The sequence below is a fragment of the Echeneis naucrates genome, chromosome 8, assembly GCF_900963305.1.
Source record: "Echeneis naucrates chromosome 8, fEcheNa1.1, whole genome shotgun sequence".
In the NCBI taxonomy this organism is placed as follows: domain Eukaryota; kingdom Metazoa; phylum Chordata; class Actinopteri; order Carangiformes; family Echeneidae; genus Echeneis; species Echeneis naucrates.
In genome coordinates this window covers 2,283,722-2,304,173 of record NC_042518.1, presented here as the reverse complement: position 1 = coordinate 2,304,173, position 20,452 = coordinate 2,283,722, and the positions used below count along the sequence as shown (strand labels likewise).

The window sequence follows — 20,452 nt, the reverse complement described above, 5'->3', positions numbered from 1 at the left end:
AGCAGTTTTAGAGAGCCTGCTGATAAAAACAATGTTAGCTTTAATCTTGTTTCCCCCGAATGAGCACTTTTTGAACCTCTCTGTGTTAGTTTACTCTCTATCATCTGTCTTCACCATTGTCTTCATGCAGCAGATTTAATGCTGTGTTTTTGTGGTTTGTACAGTTGCACGCTCACTACACAACCAGCCTTAATTAGACAACACTTCAGTGCATGCAGGTGGTGCGGTGGTTTACCTGCTGCTGGTTTAAACTGCTGGACGGCAGACTGTGTATGTGAGCTCTTGTGTGTTCGTTTAGGCCGAAGCCAATGACTCACCAGCTCTCCAGCCCTGATTTCCACGGCGAGGAGAAGGAGCAGGTGACCTGCATCGGGCAGATCAAACCGGAGCTGTACAGGCCCAAAGGCGACCAGGGCGAAGGCAAACAGGGAGAACACTGCGGCAAGATCAGCTTCCTCCTACGCTACGCCTTCAAGTAGGTTTACACACAAGCTACCTGCCGGCGCCCTCTTATGTAAAAAACTGGTGAATGTCAAGATTAATAAATCATCACCAGAAATAATTTGGAGGTATAAAGTTCACCGGAGAAGAATGAGGCTGTTATGTCGTCAGCAGGTGATCTAACAGGCCGAGCGATGCGGACCGGTCCGTGTGCAAAAAGGCACGTGAAAGATGCAAGCGTGCAACGCAAACTTTATTCTATGTGGAGGTGGACTCACAAAACATAGTTACACATGAAGCACCACTCCACAGCCAAGCTAGCTGCTCTGTCCATCTTTCTTGAGGTAAAGTAGCATGCTAACCGGCATCCTTTACTTTAGTTAAAACTGAATTTAACTGATATAACCAAACTTAAGTTCATAATCATGCTAGCTACGCTGATCGTGCTTGAGCATTAGCTTTACTGGCCAAGTATTCAGTATTCAGTTTATTCAGTTATTTTAAACACATAGTGTAAACACATGCTTGATGTCATATTAGTTTAATTTAGTTCAGTTAAAATTAACATCTCTACGAGGTTGTGTTCTGAGCTAAATGCTAACATTAGGTTAATGTCACTGAAGTCAGTTGTCATAGATAACGTAGGAGCCTTTATTGGTCCAGCAGTTTGAATTACTCCTTCTTTCTGTGATTTGTGCGGCATCACAATGCTCATATGAGATGCGACCATGATGGCCGCCTTTTCCCGCCTCCTCAGAACACTTTCCCAGCTGAAGGAGGAAGCTTTAGGCCCTGTCATTGGATTCTCCTTGCTGAAATGGACCCTGGGAGACGTAGTGAGCGTGCACCTCTGCGTTTTTATGCACTTTCAACTTAAAGAGCTAAATATTTTTTCACCGTCATCCATACAGTTGTGTTGTGCACAAAAAAGAAAACACAGCGCTCTTCACTCGGAGGCTTCTTCGATGGCAGCGCAGCGTACGGAGAATTTAAATCTGAACTCTGTCTGATGAATTCAACACCGGGTGCATCCGCTCTACTACAGTTTTTGCACGTCTCCGGTGAATAGGTCTGTCTCTGCACCGCTTTGATCGCGGCAGTGGGTGAAAAGTTCTGCGAACACAAAGTCAGAAAGCTTCGAGCAGATCCAGCCTGTCCTTATGAAGGTGCTTGGTGGGAAATGTCTCAACAAGTTCAGCCTCCTCCGTAGATCCAAAAAGAAAAGGAAACTCTGAGTAGAAAATTCCCAGTGAGCATCAGATTTACTCAAAATTGTGAAAAGCACCAGGCTAGTCCTCGGATGTGGCTCAATGGTGGTCTTGTTTGTTTATGATAATGCTGAAATATGAATGTTTCAGCATAAGAAGGTGTTTCCATTAAATGTAAGTGATTAAGCAGTGTGGCACAGATTGCTGTATTTAGTTTCATTTGGTTCCTTTGAACGTTCTCAGCCGGAGAATTTGGGTCTAAGTGTGTAATTGGTGGGTGTCAGGCGGCGAAGGATGCTCTGCTGTGTCTCTGACTGCCCCCCCGAGCCCGGTTCTGCCCGAGGTCTCTGCCTTCTGAGGGACATGTTGGGCCTCCTCAACAACTCCATAAATAGTTTGGTTGAGACCTGCTCTGTGCGCAAAGTGCCTTGATGTAACTTTGTTATGACTTGGCACCTTATTTATAAATTTGATTTGATTTGTGTAGGTACCGTAAGCTTATTTTCGGTGCGTGGCAAATTTTGTGTTTCTCGCTGCATGTCTCAGCTGGCAGAGAATCACCCCCCCCCCCCCCCCACACGACCCCACCGCCTCCTGTTTCTGCCTGACATATAGAAACATTACAACGGCTGAAAGTGCTGATGGTCAGAAAAGAAAAGGAGCGAGGGGCTGTTTCAGTCATGAATTATATATGCTGAGCCACTTTAAACAGCAGCCCCTGTCACCACATAATCATGCCAGAACGCGCTGCAGCTGGAGAGTTACAGATACAGGGAATTAGCAGGGGAGCTGGATGTGCCCCTTTTGCCCCGATTTATAAAGTCATAGGATAATTTATGTAGTCGCCTGTCATTACGCCGGAGGGAAGCCGGAGTATGATGGAGGGAGTGACTGAGGAGTAAAGACGAGAGGTTAGAAATGTAGCTGCGAGGCAAGTGTGTGGGCATGTGTGCGGAGAAGTGTGTTAGCGCCGCAGCTGAGATAAGATTGGTATGTTAATGTGTTACACCCCTGCTGTTTGGAGAGTAACAGTCAGAACAACAATGTCAATCTTCCTCAGATCCTTCGGGAACGGCCTTTCTATTGACAGTCCCATTAAAAGCCAACACTTTCCCACCATGGGAGAAGCAGCTAGCTTTCAGGGCTTTGTCTGCCAGGAGTAAGGCCGTGAATTTCGCTCTCTGCCCGAGCAGTAATAGGTATATTCTCTGCAGCACGCCCCGGGGATTGTGTAAAAACCTTGGTGTCAGTTCAGACTCATGTCTTGTTCTGTAATAAGACACGTGAGCACAGGAGAGTCTGTAACCGTGTCTGTGCAACAAACAAGCGACGCAGGAAAGAGATGAGGGGAGTGGTGCTTATCGGCTTCTTTATGTTTGTTTGTTTTTTGCTTCCTGTCGTTTCCAATTATTGTACATCTCAGCTCTGCCATGAAGCGCACTGGTTCATCCCCGACTGCAGACTCTACCAGCAGCATGTCACAAAATCACACTGGACTAAATGATCATTAGACGCATATTTGAATTGGTCAGTGTTTTCTCATTAAAAAAATGTATCTGGCAGAGCTGGAAATGTAATTTCCTACCGCGGCCTGCTCTGTATATCATTTCCCTGATTCGATGTGATTGCAGAGAGAGGGCATGTTTATGCAATTGCCTTAATTGGACATGATACAGAGGTAAACATATGTCCTGATTGGACGCGGCCAAGCAGCCGAGCCGCTTGTCTTTTTTGTGATTGGGACACACACAGCAGGCGGACGGAGGACATCAGCACTGGTGGGGTCAGTGCTGCCGTTTGCCCTGCTGGTCCCTCCTTTGCCCCCAAGTTCACGCCGCTCCACCAAAGCAGCTAATGAAGTGCTGACACGCTGGTTAACACGGGGAGACACAGTCTAACGAGGGCTGATTAAAGGCCTTCGAGCCGTCTTCATCTTCATCTGCTAATTAAATCCATAATAAACGGTGCGTGAGACGCAGCCACGACTGTGGACGGAGCGTTCGGATGTAAAGATGTGTGTGCATGACAAAGGGAGCCCGGCTGCAGTGGATGCATGTGCATCTGTGAGTGTGTGTCTGCCTTAAAGGTCAACAATGCTCCTGATTTCCCCATATTATATCAGTGTTTAGTCATCTCACAGCACAAAACAGTTATGTCATGAATGGTTTCATTTCGAAATGGTTAAGACTAGAAAAGTGTTGATAAAATACACAATGTTCATATATCAGCTATCTGTTTCCATGATTGAGTACCAAAGATACAAAAAAGAAATAAATAAAAAAATCTGCCAAATCTTGAATTTTTTCTCTTTTACGATCGTAAACTTTGGACAGGACATTCAAAGTCACTTTGCATTAAAGGGACCAAATGATCATCTTAATTCTGAATAATGGAGGAATTCTTATTTTTTATCATTTAGCTCCAGTTATTGTCGACCATCATTGACTTTGCCTTTTGGTAAATTAAACAATGACCTGATGTTTATTTTGAACCTGTGACCCTCAGCTCGTAGATTATTTCAGATTTTTTTATAAAGATGTTGAAAAAAATCCTCCAAATTAAAAATGATTTCGTGCTGCAGTCTTTTATTTTCACTGGTGATCCCAGACTCTCAGATTAACAGCCACAGATTCACACAGTATTGATTAAACCCCACAAACAATATCAGCCAGATGCCGAAGCTTTTGCTTTCACATTTTATGCAAGGCTGCAACTAATGATTATTTCTGTTATAGATTAATCCCGTTATCAGCCTTAATCTTCTTATTCTGTCCTGATTAGTTAAAACCCAGATAGAGAAAGACACAATCGCTTTGTGGCTTTAAAGTGAGCAGAGGGACAAATTGATGGTGAAGTAGATTAAAGTTTCTGTTGATTGACTGCAGTTGGTCGGCTCTGTTCCTGCGTTTACAGATCTGTTGGGTCGCATGTTAAGGATTATTAATGAGCTCAGCTTCGGCCAGACTCCGACTCACTGGCTGCACATCTGTCCTTACATATAAGATCGCTTATAGGGCAGCCGTGGAACAGCTGCACTGATGACACACACACACACACACACACACACACACACTCTATTCTGGTTCCTCTGAGCTCCAGAGACACAGAGCTGCCCCCACCATTAAAGCCTGCTCAGGTGTTTGGGAGCGTGGGCTGATCTTGTCTGGACTTTTTATGAGCATGTGTCCATAAGAGTGTGCTATAAATACAGATTTATATCTATAAATATATGTGTGTGTGTGTGTGTTTGTGTCTCAGCACGGAGCAGCTGGTTGTGAAGATCCTGAAAGCTTTGGACCTGCCAGCGAAGGACGCCAACGGCTTCTCCGACCCGTACGTGAAGATCTACCTACTGCCAGACAGGAAGAAGAAATTCCAGACCAAGGTGCCTCCCGCTCCCAAACACTCACCTGTATCTTCACTAAAAAACCTTCATTTATTTTCAGCGTCTTCAGCGCTGACTCATCCCCCCCCCCCGCCTGATCCCTGCTGCTCCTCCTCCTCATGGGGAATCATTACAGGTTCACTAATGTAATCTAATCTAATCTGGGACATAATTTATTCAAGATAATGTGCCTCAGACTATTGTAAGCAGCTGCTACTCAACTCATTTGTGTTATTCTGGCCATTTGAGGACAGTCCAGTCAATATTTGAGGATGTCTCAGGGTGATCTGTACCAGGAAATCTACCATTAGATCTCAAAAAAAAAAAGAAAAGAAAAGAAAAGAAACCTCCTCTGCTCTAATTTATTTTCTCTGCAGAGAAGCTCAAGACTTACGAGCTCAGTGGCCTCACAAATGTGAATTTGTGCTGTTGTATACCCATAAATACCACCAGTAGTTTTCTACAGACGGAATAAAACAGGGGAAACTCTGAAGCTAAAAAGGGCCAGAATTGATAGTAGAGCCCCATTTAAAAAAAAAAAAAAAAAAGTGTGAGCAACGCTACCAGAGTTTGAAATCGCTCCCTTTTGGTGCCCCCCTCCTCCCCATCATTGTCTTTGTGTAACTGTCTCCTGTATATCACAAAAGCCCTTTCAGGCATTGAAGTGTGAATGCTTCTGTCATTTGCATAATACAGGCTCCTCTTTTATTTAGAGAGTAGATGATTTTTGTAATTTCAATCACATCCTCACTAACATAGTTTTTACACCACTCATATTTTGCCACAATTTTATCCGTCCAACTGCTTTCTAAAGAGAGAGGCAGACGTCAGCTACGAGGAAATGCTGGGTGTTTTGTGTTCCTGGTCTCCAAACGCTCGCCGTCTCCGTCAGCTGCCGTTTAATCCAAAACTAACAAGTAATCATCAAGCGCTAATAAGCCAGAGTGACAGATGATTTATGTGGTAGAAGAAGCTGGATTTGGAAAAATCTAGTGTGTGTCACATTTTAATTATCACAGGATTTATTGCATAACAGTATTTACTTCAAATGATTTGACGGCGACAAGATCCATCCACCAAAAACAAAATATTTTATGGTGGGGATTGAAGCCAAATACAGAAAAAGTTGCTCACGCCACGAGGATGCGATGAATGGGAAATTACAGCAGCTCCCTTCCCATCAAGGCCGTCGAAAGTGATCCGGTTGGCTTGACTTGCTGGGGGAGGCAGGAAACAACACTGAGTCACAGAGAAGGTGGACTGGTTTAGGAAGTCAACACAGGTCTTCCTAAAGGTCGCTGCAGACCTCAGGAATGTCTGGGAACAGCTTGGAAATTCAGTTATTTCATTTGAGGAGATCTGATTTGAGCTCGCAAGAAAAGGTTTAATGTACTTTTCTCCCCCCGGCTGAGGAACAAGGTCGGCCGGTGTCATCGAGGTTAATTATGTCGCCCAAGGACGATTCGGCTGCACTATTAATCAAAGCCCCATTTGGATTACTCCGTATCTGGCTGTCTTGTTTTTCTTTCCTTTTTTGTAAATGAATATAGATCACTCAATTTGAAATACTGATTCATGACATTTACCCACAATAGTAAAGGTTGTTTTGCTCCTTCCAGCACAAGATGATTCATTCCACAGGCAGTTAATCAAAGCTCTTATATTCAAAAAAAAAAAAAAAAACGGGTTTCACGAAGCAACGCCTTTAATGTTTTCATTTTATTTCCAGTAAAATGGCAGAAAGAAACTACGCTCACCATAAAACCCGAGCTCAAAGATGGCAAAAAAATATTCGACAGAGGAAAGCGTCATGGCCGGCTGCGTCTCTGTGCTGTTTTCAGGAGTCAGACTTTAACCCCTTGAAGCTAAATGTGAGTCGCAGATTAAAGTGACATGACAAACTTTGAAAAACTCCTCATTTGACGGCAGTTTGTGATTCCTCAGTGTTTTGCGGAGGAAATAAAAAGGCACATGAAACAGTGGTGGTGGACAGAAAACCAGAAAATTACAAGAATCTTTGAGGATTGCGGATGCGTCTCAGAAATGAGTCTTGTCAAACAGCAAGTGGCGCTTCTTGGGTTTTGAGGAAAGTGCAGCTCAGAGCTGTCGAGGCAAAATAAAAACAAACAAACTGGAGCCTGACCATAAAGGAAACGTGGCAACACTTCTGATTACATCACATGAATGTGTCGTTATTCATTATCAATATATGAAAGTACGACAGAGGCTGAGAGGAATAAGAGGAAAAATAATATGACTGTACAATAAGACAGGAAACATGTTGGCGATGTCGATATTTAGAAGAAAAGTGAAACATTTCTCACATTTTAATGTAATCATGGGAAGTGTTGGGCTAAGTTTTTGCTTTAAAATTGGAATGGAACATCTTGACATCATCTGATCATCAACAAACAACGAGCAAAATAAAAATGCTCCAGTTAAAGTTCAGCGGAAAAGAAATAGTGAGGAAAGATATTTATCCAGCTGTGCTGTGCTGCCACCAAAGGAGCCAATCCCGGTCGATACTAGGGAGGGCAAGCCCCCCCCAGCCTGAATCCACCATTTATATTCACATCTACATGATAATTAGAGCCACTAATTAACCTAAAGAGAAGGAGAACCTGGAGGGAACGTGATAACGTGAAAACCCCTCAGACCATTAAACCTTCTGGTTAATGTCAGCTGAGATAAAGATTTGGTGTGTATGTCGGACAATTACGGAGTCTGACCCCAAAATGCCGTAACACCCCCCCTCACCTACCAGCAGATGCCCCCTGAGTGTGATGCTGCTGTTCACCATTATGTGATGTGTTGTCTTGTCTCGTCTCCGTCAGGTTCACAGAAAGACCTTAAACCCCGTGTTCAACGAGACATTTCAGTTCGGCGTGCCGCTGAATGAGCTACATTCCAGGAAGCTGCATTTCTCCGTGTACGACTTCGACCGCTTCTCCAGACACGACCTGATCGGCCAGGTGGTGGTGGACAACCTGCTCGACTTCAGCGAGGGCAGCGGGGACAAGCCCGTGTGGAGGGACATCGTGGAGGGCACCGCGGTAAGGTCACGTCTGCAAAGCTTTGAGAACTAGATAGAGCCAGGGATAGATGAAGACAAATGGAAAATAAAACACACAGCATGTTTGAGCATGAAGAACACATGAGGACGTGTTCTTGGCTCCACGTTCATGTTGACAGCTGGAGAAAGAGACATGTTTATGTCTCAGATTATCGATTACACTAAATGTTCTGCTCTCCTCATCCTGTTATTGCTCAACAACTGACGGCCATTTTGATTTGTGCAAAAGTACAAATTTGGAAATAGAAGCATTCAATATTCAAAAACCAACTTTGCTCGGTTCCTTCATTTCATGCCTGTATTATTCAACAGGACAGGAATGGAAAATGACACGCAGGGAAGAGGAGACTCTACTTTAAGTATTTGCACTGATGAGGCATCCACCCGAACCACCGAGCCTCTGGCAACCCCCCGAGTCCGTTAACAATAGGTGTCAACTCACCGTGGCGTTGCCTGTCTCTTTTTGAGCTGCTGTCCTGAAACGAGAACTGATCCGACCTGCTCTGTACTCTATCATAATTGAGTTTATTTTCCTCATTGTTTAAAAATGAACGTCATGTTGAAGACTTGAAACTAGAGACTGAGACCAGAAACTCATAAAGAAAATGTTTACTGAGCTGATAAATCAGGGAGGAGGAGGGCCAATTTCCCATAGACTTCAGCACAATCTGGCTTCTTTTCACAACCAGTCATTAGATTTAAGGCTCTTCAGTTTGTAAACATCTGTTTTTAACAGTCTGTGAGTCGCTGAGATCCCAAACACACCTCGATATAAAAAACTTTTAGCATTCAAGCCACAAATATCCCAAAACTGCAGCAAAGTTTCAGAGTGAAGTTTGATCCTTGTCTTTGGATGAACACTCTGTGCAGAGCGGCTGCAGACTGGAAATAACCTGCAGTGTAGATTAATTCAGAGAATGGTAATGTAAAAAACAAAAAAACAAAACAGCTCAGATGGATGACTGGAAATTCACCGCTGGCCACATCCAAACTTTATATCAAGCACTGTCCAAGCAGATTTATATGCAATATTCACAGACGGCTATTAGCAAATTAGATAGAGCAAAGTTTAAAAAAAAAAAATTGGCATGGCTGTTTCATCTATTGGACAAATTTAAAACATCGGCCTCTTGGTGGATTTCACTGCCTCACTCGGGGCAGTATTGATTTGTGGGGCTCAAAACCAGTGAGGAGTCATCACGCCACAGTGTGACCTGAATACCACCGGTGTCATTACCGCACCGCCACAGGCAGCGAGGGTTAGGGTGAGATCAGTGGATGGGAGTGGAGGGAGCGATATAAAAAGGCCAGGAGAATCGTCACCTCCGCTTAGCACTTTCCTCGGCTCGGGGGGGCCATCAGCAGATCGGCGTATGATTCATTTACAGTGACGCCGCTTTCAACGCCGTCTGTCAGATTTACTGTAGCTCTTTTCAGGCAAAAGACAAGCATAATATATATATAAAGATTGCTAACTACATCTGTTAGTTGCTGCTGCGTCACTGATCCCTTTCCTGTGTGTGTCTGTGTTGACCCGCAGGAGAAGGCTGATCTCGGGGAGCTTAATTTCTCGCTGTGTTACCTGCCCACTGCAGGCAGGCTCACCGCCACAATCATCAAGGCCACCAACCTCAAAGCCATGGATCTGACCGGCTTCTCAGGTAAAGGATTTACACACTCACACTCACATCACTGCCGCTACGAGGCCTCCAGCAAGCTGCCTGACTGGAAACTTGTTTAAGGAAACAACAACAACAACAAAAACAAAAATAAATGTGACGGAGAGCAGCTTTAACAGTGTCTAAAAATAACAGCTACTGGTGTTGCTCATTGCTTTCCTGATCTGGCATGAAGCCGCATGGGGACATTTTTCTTCTATATAAACATCGCCGCTAAACATGGAGCCAGCTCTCTGAAATAAAAACAGGAACTTATACAACATTTAGCACTAAAATAAAAAAAATCTTCCCTTGATAAGATGGAGAGCGACGCAGCTCCTGGATGCAATAAGTAACAAGTAAAACCAACAAGTTTTGCAGAAACCGATTTTTGGAAATCTAATAAATCACCACCTGAGGTAGAAGCAAACGAAGCGTGCTGACATAAATGACTATAAATGTTCCCTAAATAAATCTCAGAATGAATATGAGCCTCACAAGATTTATGGTTTTCCAACAATGTAAGAAAATGTGAAGGGAGGTTGTTTTTTTCCAGGAGTGTAGAAATTATGAAAATATAACCTGAGGGGGGGGTTTCAGAAACAACACTGAAAAAAAGTTTCCATTTCTGTACGTCTGCAGAATCAGAGTTTCACCCACCAGACTGATGTCAAGAATGGCTAATGCTCATATTGAATTACCAAAGGCATTGCATGCAGGCTTTATCTTTATTTACCCTTCAATTAAAGACTCGGTGATTGCCACAGCGGCACTCCCAGATTAAATGAGATCTCCGATGATAATGACCACAGGCCGCTATTATAGCCACGGTGAACCCGAGATGATTGCAGTGACGGAAAGATGCTCAGAAATTACAGCATAAAAATGGAGTCGTGGGTGTGTGTGTTTGTGTGTTTGTGTTTTCCTTGGCTGCTGTCACTGAGCTGCACATGTTGAACGGATAAGTGAAGTGATTCAACCTGGGCTCCTTTTCTCCCTTTGTGTTCTTAATCCAGCTTTGCCAAGGTGACTTGATTTTCATGCCTTTTATGTGTTACAGACACAGATACCTGTGAGCATAATACCCAACAGTTTGAAGGAGACACCCCCTTATCTCATTCTCTCTGCTTCCTGCCCCTCTCTCCCCGTCTCCCTGTCTTTTTCTTCCTCCTTACACCTCGCTGTTTCCCCTCCTGCCTTCCCCTCTCCTTCAGATCCGTATGTGAAAGCCTCTCTGATCTGTGACGGACGGAGGCTAAAAAAGAGGAAGACCTCCATTAAGAAGAACACGCTGAACCCCACGTACAATGAGGCGCTGGTGTTTGACATTCCCAACGAAAACATAGAAAGTGTGTCCATCATCATCGCAGTGATGGACTATGACTGGTGAGCGAGCGCTGCCGCCGCCGCCGCCGCCACGTTTGTTGCTCTGACGCTGCTGCATGCTCCGGGGGCTTTAAGATAAAACTGGTCATTCCTGTGAAGCGTGCTGATTACAGTTAGCACATACAGTGCAATGCTTGCTGCTCCCCTGCAGTTGTCACATTTCTGACGGTTTTGAAGCAGCGTTGATCACTGCGTGGCCCCCTGCCACCGCCCCCTCCCTCATGAGTCAGCCGCCTGGTGGACGTTCCCTGTCGTACAAAGACGTGCTCCTCATGAATAGGCATGGTTTATGCTAATGGTGAAAGAGGAAGCGTAACCTTGCCAGCGTTTGTTTGCCGCTCACAGCAACACTTGGCCGCTCGATGTGTTTGTGTATAGATGCGCCACCTCCGTGTTGTGTAGTCTGCCCTCCATTTGGCGTCTCCATAGGTGTGTGCTTTTGTACGTTGTGCCTGTGCCTGCCGTGAGCTCACATACCAGCTTTTATTATACAGGGCTGTGTTCAATATCCTTCCTCTGCTGCTGTACTCTTCCTGATGCTCAAGGTTGATAAATGAGACCCTCTGTGGCTGCTCTCTCTCCCTGCTTTTTTTATATACTCACTCTCTCTTCCTCTCGCTCTCCACCCCCCTCCTTTCCTTCCGACTCCCCTCTCTGCTCTCACTGTCTCTCCTCTCCTTGCTTCCATCCCTCATCCCTCGCTGCGTGTCAGTATCGGTCATAACGAGGTTATAGGGATGTGCCGTGTGGGCAGCGAAGCCGACGGTCCGGGGAGAGAGCACTGGGCAGCCATGCTGGCCAATCCACGCAAACCAATAGAACACTGGCATCAGCTTGTGGAGGTAATGAGCACATCATTGTGAGTGTTCACGTGTGCGTGAGCATGACCGTGTGTGCGTACGTGTGCATCCATGTGTCACAAGTATGATCTCATTCCGCATATGTTAGGTTCTGTCCTTCGGTTGGTGCTGGACATACTGACCGAAATTATTTTTATCGCATGGCGCAACCGCAGTATCACTGATTAACTGTATCTAACTTGGAAGAATTAATGGGAAATTTTTCAGAAATCCATTACAAATGAAAGTCTTGTGTTAATGTAAGATCATAAATACGAGCAAAATCAAGCTAATCATAAAATTAAACAGTTAATTTGCTAAACAGACTGTACGGCACATTTTAATTACTTTATATACAGTTGGGTAATTAATGTATCATATTTTAAATCATATTTTAGAAGCTGAAATGTTTTTGACATAAAAATTTAATCAGTAACCACAAATAAATATCGCTTGGAAGTATGAACAGAATTTCCCTTTTAAATGTTGGTATATAGAAAAATAACCTAACCCTACCTTAAATACACAACAGCTTCATCAAGACTGTATTTACAAAGATGCTGAATTATTGATTAAATGAATTTGGTGCCATTTCAACACGTAGTTTGTTTGTGAACATCAGAGTGCCAAAAAGTGTAGTTCCTTTGATGGCTCCACTTGATCTGCTTGAATCCAACTTCACAGCAGAAATAAAGATTTTTATGTCCTGGGACCAAAAGTTTTTGGTTCCTCTGCAGCTAGTTTGTTGACAAATGTACAGGGGAAGACTTTTAAAATAAATTAGCCATGATGTTCTTGTATTCTGTCCGGCCTTGCTAAGATGCCAACAGCAGCTCAGAGACCTTTGGACGAGGTCTCTCTTTATAAACAGTCTGGTGGTAATGATGGCGCAGTAAGAGTAAATCAATTGAATGAATAAAATTCATGGCATTCATAAAATGTTTTTTTTTCCCTGCAGGAAAAAGCTATTGGTACATTTGTGTCGAAGCCTGCATCCTCCCCGAAGCCTCACATCGTGGTGGACAGTCCTCACTCCGATTAAAACTGTGAGCTTCTTCTTTGGTTTTTTTTTTTTTTTAATATTGGATTATTTTTTTCCCGTCGTCGTCCCCCGGGCAGCTCCTTGATTTGCCTCTGCTCTGGATCTTTAAGTATGGTGTGCGTCCACATACTGAGCAGCAGATGCTCCCCAGTCAGATTTACAGAAGGAAGCCGGTGGAGGCTTGAAAAGCATGGGCTGACTGTGAGTGTGTGATAAAGTGGAGGCTGTGGAGCTGTCAGATGTGGGACCTCTAAGGCAGAAGCATCTGTATAATCTAGATGTTATGGGTTATGTAATGCGTCCCTTCCCCCCAAAACTTACTGTACTGTACACTGTTTATATATTCTCTGGCCCCCCCGCTGTCTCTCTCTTGCTTAATCTGCCTTCTCTCCCTCGCTCTCTCTTTCCTCAGGTCATTATCATCTCTCCAGTTCCAGACTTTCCTTTCCTTCTTCTCATCTGTGAATATTCTCTCCATCAAAGAACGAGAGACGCAGAGACACCGCTAGTGTCCAACTGCTAGTGCTGTTTTGCTCCTGCTAATGAATCCTTCGAATCCTGTGCTGTCTTTGCCAAAGCAGGGAAAGTAAAAAAACAAAACAAAACAAAAACAAAGCATCAACAACAACAACAACAACAACCACAAGCTACACTTTGACCATCAGACTACACATTTACAAACACATGCAGATGTTAAACGGTTTAGTCAGGCTGACGTCAGGTGTAAATTTGGGATATAACGCCGGAGCTCACACACATAAGACACACACACACACACACCCACACATATATACACAGAGTTTGTAGTATGTGCGTAGTTCATGTGTGCTTCAGATTAGTGTAGTATTTCATCTAAGAGGAGTGTGATGTGACAAACTTATAACAAACTCCTTATAACAAAAAAAGAAAAAAGAAAGCCATGACAGATTGAGTCATTTCAACCAGGACCAAAGGTTCATACGCTTGTGTGGACTTTAGAAAGGAGAAAATGACCATGTGGATATTTTTTCCTTTTGCAACATTGGTGTACAGTAAAAGCCCTGCTGCATAGGAAACAATCTCACAGAGTACCTGGCGGGACAAAAACATCTATGGAGGATTCTTCCCCCTCGCCTTATCTCGGGCCGATTATCGCCAGAAGAACGGCGGCGAAGCATCCTGCGGTCTTAATTGATGTCAGAGGAGCGACGGACTCATTTGGTCTAAGCATGTTACACACCCTTGAAATGTGTCCCTCTTCCTCATGCTCTTCATCACCGTCCTCATGGTGCTCATCCAATATCAGCGGTTCATTTCTTCTTTTTTTTTTTTTCTAATTGTTCTGCTGTCTTTCGTGTCATGTTATTCATGAAGGAGATCATTCATGCCATCTTTTTTTTTTTTTGCAGTCCACTTAGGATGCGATGGTTTAAGCCTCTGAGAAACATGGACTAGCCCAGGATCTCTTGGCCTAAGCGGCGGACTTTTCCTACTGTAGGACTCAAAGGGGGGCTGGGTGAAACCTGCGTTCAGGATCGGAGTGCTCTCTCAGGAGGACGTAACGCACGGGGAAGGAAATCACCGCTCTGTTTTATTTTTCTATCATTCCAGGAGCTTCTGGTTCCTTCTCTCAAGGCGTCATCGTCCAAACTTCACCCGAGAAAAAAAAAACATGAGTCCTCATCGTGTCCCGGATGAGACTTTTCACAGGACACATATGTCCGTGTTGCTTTTATTAGTGTGTGTTTCTGTGTTTGTTTTGTATTTGTTGGCGTCTGTGTGTTTTTGTGTGTGTGTGTGTGCGTGCGTGTGAGACACATTTGTGTGTACGCCACCACCTCCCTCGTCCTTTTCCATCTCCCTCCCTCCCAGAATCCGGCCTCCGTCTCGAAGCCAAACGTGTCTTCTGTCTTGTGTCTTTACAGGGAGCTATTTTATGTGTGAGTGTGTGTGAGTGTGTGTGTGTGTGTGTGTGTGTACTATACGTGCCTGGGGAAACACTGTCTTTCATAGACATTAGTTTGTATTGTCTATGTTGTCGATGAAATCAGCTGCCAATCATTCCACCCTCCTCTCCTGTCTGACCCTTTGCCTGATGTAAGTAACTGTGTTGATTGTGAACTTCTTTCAGTAATTTGTGTACTGTATGTCCGAGGGGGGTAAAAAAAAACAAAAAACAAAAACAAAACAAAAAAAAAAACAACAACCAGATGGCTCAGTGATTGAAAATTGAATTGTCGGGTGTGTTTTGATTACATTTACACAAAGGAAAACAAAAACAAACAAAAAAATGGAGGAAGAAAAAACATCAGTTCGTTCCGGCCTACAGATCGTGACAAACTTAGATCCCCTTCAAGCGAGACAACAGGGAGGAGGTGTTGTGAGAAAACAAGCGCCTGGATTTTCTCTACTTCCTGTGTAAACCGATAGACTTATAAAGCCATGTCTGTCACCGCTACTACAGCTACAACTTCTACCGTAACCTCAGCAGAACAACAGTACAACACCTCACTACAACTACTTGTGTTTGCTACCGTTGCCATTTTCCCTCTCATCCTCTCGCACACAAACCGCACACACACTCACACACTTTCGTCGAGGACGGCGTGTGTCTGTGTTTCCGGGGAGTCTAGTTTACGTCTCTTTACCTCTGGATCGTGCAGGATTGGGATTTGCCCCTCCAGGTATCCCGTGTGGTTTGTCAGCTGGGGGGGCACTGATCGGCTTGTATAAGTAGATATGTTAGTGATCCATTGGTGTCGAGGTCCCATAATTCTCTCTGCTCGTGTCGTCCTTATTTAGCCCTTGTGTTACTGCCTGGTGATAGATTACAGAAGTGGTAGTGGAACAGGCACACCCCCTCCCTCCCCCACTTCTGTTTCTGTCTGTCTGATTACTGTCTGATTACTCATTCTCTCCTCCAGCAGCCCTCACCTTTACCCCCCCACACCTATATCTGTGTCTTGCTCCACTTTTTTCTCTCCCCACTTCCCCTCCCATCCCTCCATCTTGCCCTCTTTCCGTGTATCACCCCCCTCCCTCCTCTTTATTCTCTTTCTCGCTGTCTTCTCGTGTTAGTGCAGTTCTGAATGGTCATGGGGAAACATGTTTGCATGCTTATATTAACATGAATGATGTCAACTTGATGCAATGAAAAATTATATAAGTGATGCTTTAAGCAAAATCTGACAATGAACTTGATACTAATACTACTAATGACGACTCAATGGAGACCTAGCAATTGTTTATCTCTGTGGTCAGAAACAACAATGATGAAATAACATTGTTTATGCTGTATTTATCTTTCCTGAATTGGTATTCTTTTTGACTTTCAGTTGTTTTTTTATATATAATTTATTCAAGAGGTTTACTTTTTTATTGGTTAATGCTGAGAATTGTTGAGTGAGGGGTTCAGTCGGGACAGCTCGGTCGCAGGATGTTGGTGAATGTGTAAGTAACAGTGTGACTGAAGCAATGATAAAGGAAATAAAGGATATGTATCATCCAACTTTGCGTCTGTGTCTTCGTCTTTAACGTGCTGGAGCTTCTGTCACATGCACTATATATAAAATGTAAAGCCCTGGGCATTTCATATATGCACAGTCTATATTTGACTCCGACATGGACAGTGAAGACTCTCTACCTGGACAGACGGAGCCTGAACCCAACTTTTTTCTTTTTTCAGTGCCGAGCTTTCTGACTTTCTGCTGTGCATTAAGTCCTGTGTAATTATTCAGCCACTTTGTCATGAATACTTTATTGTGGCTGCATTTTGCCTAAATGCAAAAACTGGAGCACGGCTTGCCTGCCCTGTGTAGTTGCGCCCCCCCACCCCTCCATCATCGCCGCCTCCCTGCTTGTGTTTCACCGCCCTTTATTTTTAACACACTCATATTATTTGTCATGTGGTTATTATCTCCCGTTAGAGCGAAGATGCCCACCAGTAGCAATCTGCAAACCCCGGCGCCTCAGCAGAAAGCTAAGAGAGGAGAATGATGCTCAGATGTGCGGGTGGGGGGGTGACACAAAAGGAGGAGTAGGAGAGGATTAAACAAACGAAGGAGGATGAAGAGCGGGAGAATGCCAGTGAAGAGGTGGAGGAGGAGGAGGACACGAATAGGAAAACCTGCAAGAGGAGATGGAAGTAGAGACAGGAGGTGGAGGAGGACAGCTCTGTATATAGACTCTCCCATCATGGGGCACCTGCAGCATACTGACAGTGTTCACAGTTCACGAGGAGGGAAACACACACACACTACAGGCCCACTACACACATACATACACACACAGCACCAGTCACGCGTGCACACACACACACACACACACACACACACACATCACAGTGCACCAGTTAGTACGGCTGTAATGCTCTTGACTGTTGAGAGAGAGAGAAGTATGTGTGTTGTCTGTGTGTGTGTGTGTGTGTGTGAGATGGAGGTGTTGGGGGGCGGGGCAGGAGGGGATGTTGTCTCCATGGCAACGTTCCCACCGTGAAAAAAAAAAAAATCATTTAGTCGGAAAGACATTTCACTCAGTTCAGTGAGCTGAAAGAGGCAAAGAGGGAGGGAGGACGAGTCTGTGTGTGTGTGTGTGTTGGGGGGTAAGTTAGAGACTGGGGGGATGTGTGTGTGTGTGTGTGTGTGTGTGTGTGTTTGCAATATACAATATAGAGCTGTCTGTATCACACCGGAGGGATTTATGTGAAAAACACAGACAACAAGCCATTAGCTCTCATCGCTAATATATCTGAATATTACACATAATGATAAAGAACTCACATCATTAAAGATGGATGCCGTAGCTTTGGGTGATACTTTGGCCTTGAGTTTTTCTTGGCAGGATCATCTGCATGAATGCGGACCTACGTCCTTAAGAAACTTGACCAAATTCACTTCATGAAGCAGCATTAGAACCTGCAGCACCTTTTCCTGACTGCGACTCCAAATTCTTATCGTTGTCAGCACACACTTCCAGCAAACCTCGATTATTATGCCCCATACACGGTTTTTTACATTTTATTCCATCACTAAAAGACCCTCAAAAATAATGAATTCAATTAATGCAGTCAAGTGGAAACATCGCCCAACAGGAGCATTAGAGCAGCTTGAATCTGAAGGGGAACAGTTCACAGTATTAAAAGAGGAGCTGACCTGTGTAAATGCTATTCACCTTACAAGCGGTAACTTATGGGGAACACCTTTTGACATGATCTCTGGTACCATGGCTTCCAAAGAGGAACGTGAAAGGAGAATATATGAATGCGGGGTGATTTACAATAAAACAATTAATGTCCTCATTTGAGAAATAGAAGTACAGCATCACTATTTAAGAGTTCATTACTCACTATGCAAACAACGCAGCACCAGTGCTGGACTCAACAGAGAAAGCCCCAGAGACCGGCGGGGCATGGTACTATCACAGCATCCCAAATGCTCTGGGTAACTCTGGTAACCCATTTGTGTGGATGTCAGTGTATCAGCATGTTGGCTGTGATTACCTGTTGTGAACGGGCCATCTGGCCCTCAGCATCCCAGCTGGGTACCATGGTCAGGAGACGGATTGTCTTTACCCCACCACCTGGACCTCGCAGACATGAAACGTCACGGCACCAACTGTATTCCTCATTCATATTTTATTATGTCATCCTCGGACCAAACTCAAAACAAAACGCTAAGCAATAAAAAAAAAAAAGGAAAATGGCAGACTTGCAGAGTAGGCTTTCTGTAATTGCTCTGCAACTGCTGGCACTGTTTGTGTTGAAGTTCAAAGCAACAAGACACACAGTGTGCATCCCTCTGAGCAGCTGAGAGCATCAGAGTTTCAGAGTAAAGCGTAGCCTACGCTTACACATTCGCACACAAACATTCATGATCCATTCTGTCAGTTTAGTTTGGCTGTGTAGCTCTGTCGGAATAAAAAAGCTCTGCAGGGTGCTTCATGTTTGCGTCCACAGGCTAGCCCTGGGCGTAAAACCCTTCCCCGGATGAACTTTGCCCAGGCTGCCATGCTGACACCCAAATTGAAAAGCTGCTTGAGCCCACAGCTTGTTGCCCTTCCTAGGATTTGGGGTTAAATTGATATGTTGCATTGTTTCTGTGGGAAGTTTTGTGTTTGAAGAGCTCAAAAGCTATTTGTTGAGCCAACTGGCTGGCTGTGCCACAGGGGAGTAGATGGGCTTGTCGGACCAACAAAAACAGGCCACGGTGTATTAAAGAGGAACAGTCAGAAAGGAAGAACGTCTACTGTACTTACTGTAGATGTTTGCTGACATCTCCTGGAGATCCGGCTCAACAGCACTTTCCTATGTTCCTATGTTCTTGCTGAGATCTCTTCTTGGTGATCTGTGATTACAATAAACACAATTAGGTAAATAATTTATGTTGTGCCACTTTTAAATTTCTACATATACGTATACATTAGGCCAAATTGTTCCAGAGGATGTACCCTGAACGAGCTGGTGCTTTAACAGCCCACTTCAACTTTCTGTGAGCTTTCTGCAACAAAAACACTCAAGGTCAACTCTCAGCAAGGGGCTGGGATTTAGCTGGTCATGTAGCTGCATCAATTCTGCTGCTGTTCACATAATGCCAGGAACATGTTGAAGTTTCGCTCCCCTCCAGGCAAAACCATCATCTGGCCATCATTTCACTTTTATAAAGAGAACATTAAAAAAAGCACTAGATGATCTGGAGCTTGGTTAGTAGAGCAAAACCGAACATCATTTTTCTGTCAGTGCAGTCTGTAAAAAGTCAGCAACTAATTGTCTTTTCACAGTCAGTTAGGATTTTGAAAGTCTTGTATAGATTCCAATTTTTTTTCCTTGATGAAAGTCCTCTGTTGGCCCACAGCCATGTCAACCTGTGTACACCCATTAGATGGATTTCAGGCAGATACAATAACAGATGACCTTCCTAATGACGATTGCCTGGACTTGCAAAGAGTGATGTTCAGAGATTTAATCCGAGATAATATTCAGCGATGACCTTGTGCCTCACAGCTTCATTTGCACTCAGTGCTGGCGCCCACTAAGTGCATATCTCTTACAGGAGGTAGTTAGCTCAAAGGAAACAAACTGAACTTCATTGGATAGACAAGAATAAATGCATTTCATTTAGCTATGGTGGGGCTGCACAACTGGGATTTGCAGCTTCATTTGTTTTCTAACCAAATTATATTAAAAAAGACAAAGTCAATCAGACAACAAGCTGAAACTGCAACACTAGAAAGGGGGAAACATTTCTCACACCAGTGTGTTTTTCTTCCTTTGTATCAAAATTTTTGTTTTATGTTTAGTCGTGTTTGAAAAAGGTAACTGTCGACTGTCATCAGTGTGTTAAGTTGCAGTTAGTAATTGACCACAATGACTGAAACTCCTGTATTGATTCAAGTTAGTTTCCATGCAAAATAAAATCCACATCAAATAACTGTGCAATGAATAAAA

At 44.0% G+C, this 20,452-nt stretch overlaps 1 protein-coding gene across 4 annotated transcripts in view; it reads left to right on the top strand.

Moving 5' to 3' along the window:
• Positions 1–16,513, top strand: part of syt3 (synaptotagmin III) — a 28,354-nt gene extending 11,841 nt beyond the window's left edge. The window contains exons 6-13 of one of the 4 annotated variants that reach the window (XM_029509131.1): positions 299–475; positions 4,908–5,034; positions 7,869–8,087; positions 9,648–9,768; positions 10,980–11,151; positions 11,864–11,993; positions 12,949–13,036; positions 14,421–14,471. In XM_029509131.1, coding sequence (XP_029364991.1) covers positions 299–475; positions 4,908–5,034; positions 7,869–8,087; positions 9,648–9,768; positions 10,980–11,151; positions 11,864–11,993; positions 12,949–13,032 — 1,030 coding nt within the window. In that variant the 3' untranslated portion in view covers positions 13,033–13,036; positions 14,421–14,471. Of the gene's footprint in view, positions 1–298; positions 476–4,907; positions 5,035–7,868; positions 8,088–9,647; positions 9,769–10,979; positions 11,152–11,863; positions 11,994–12,948; positions 13,037–13,444; positions 14,370–14,420 lie in introns of those variants that run through there. The other 3 variants (XM_029509130.1, XM_029509133.1, XM_029509132.1) reach the window with 3 other exon arrangements.
• The last annotated feature ends 3,939 nt before the right edge of the window (positions 16,514–20,452 follow it).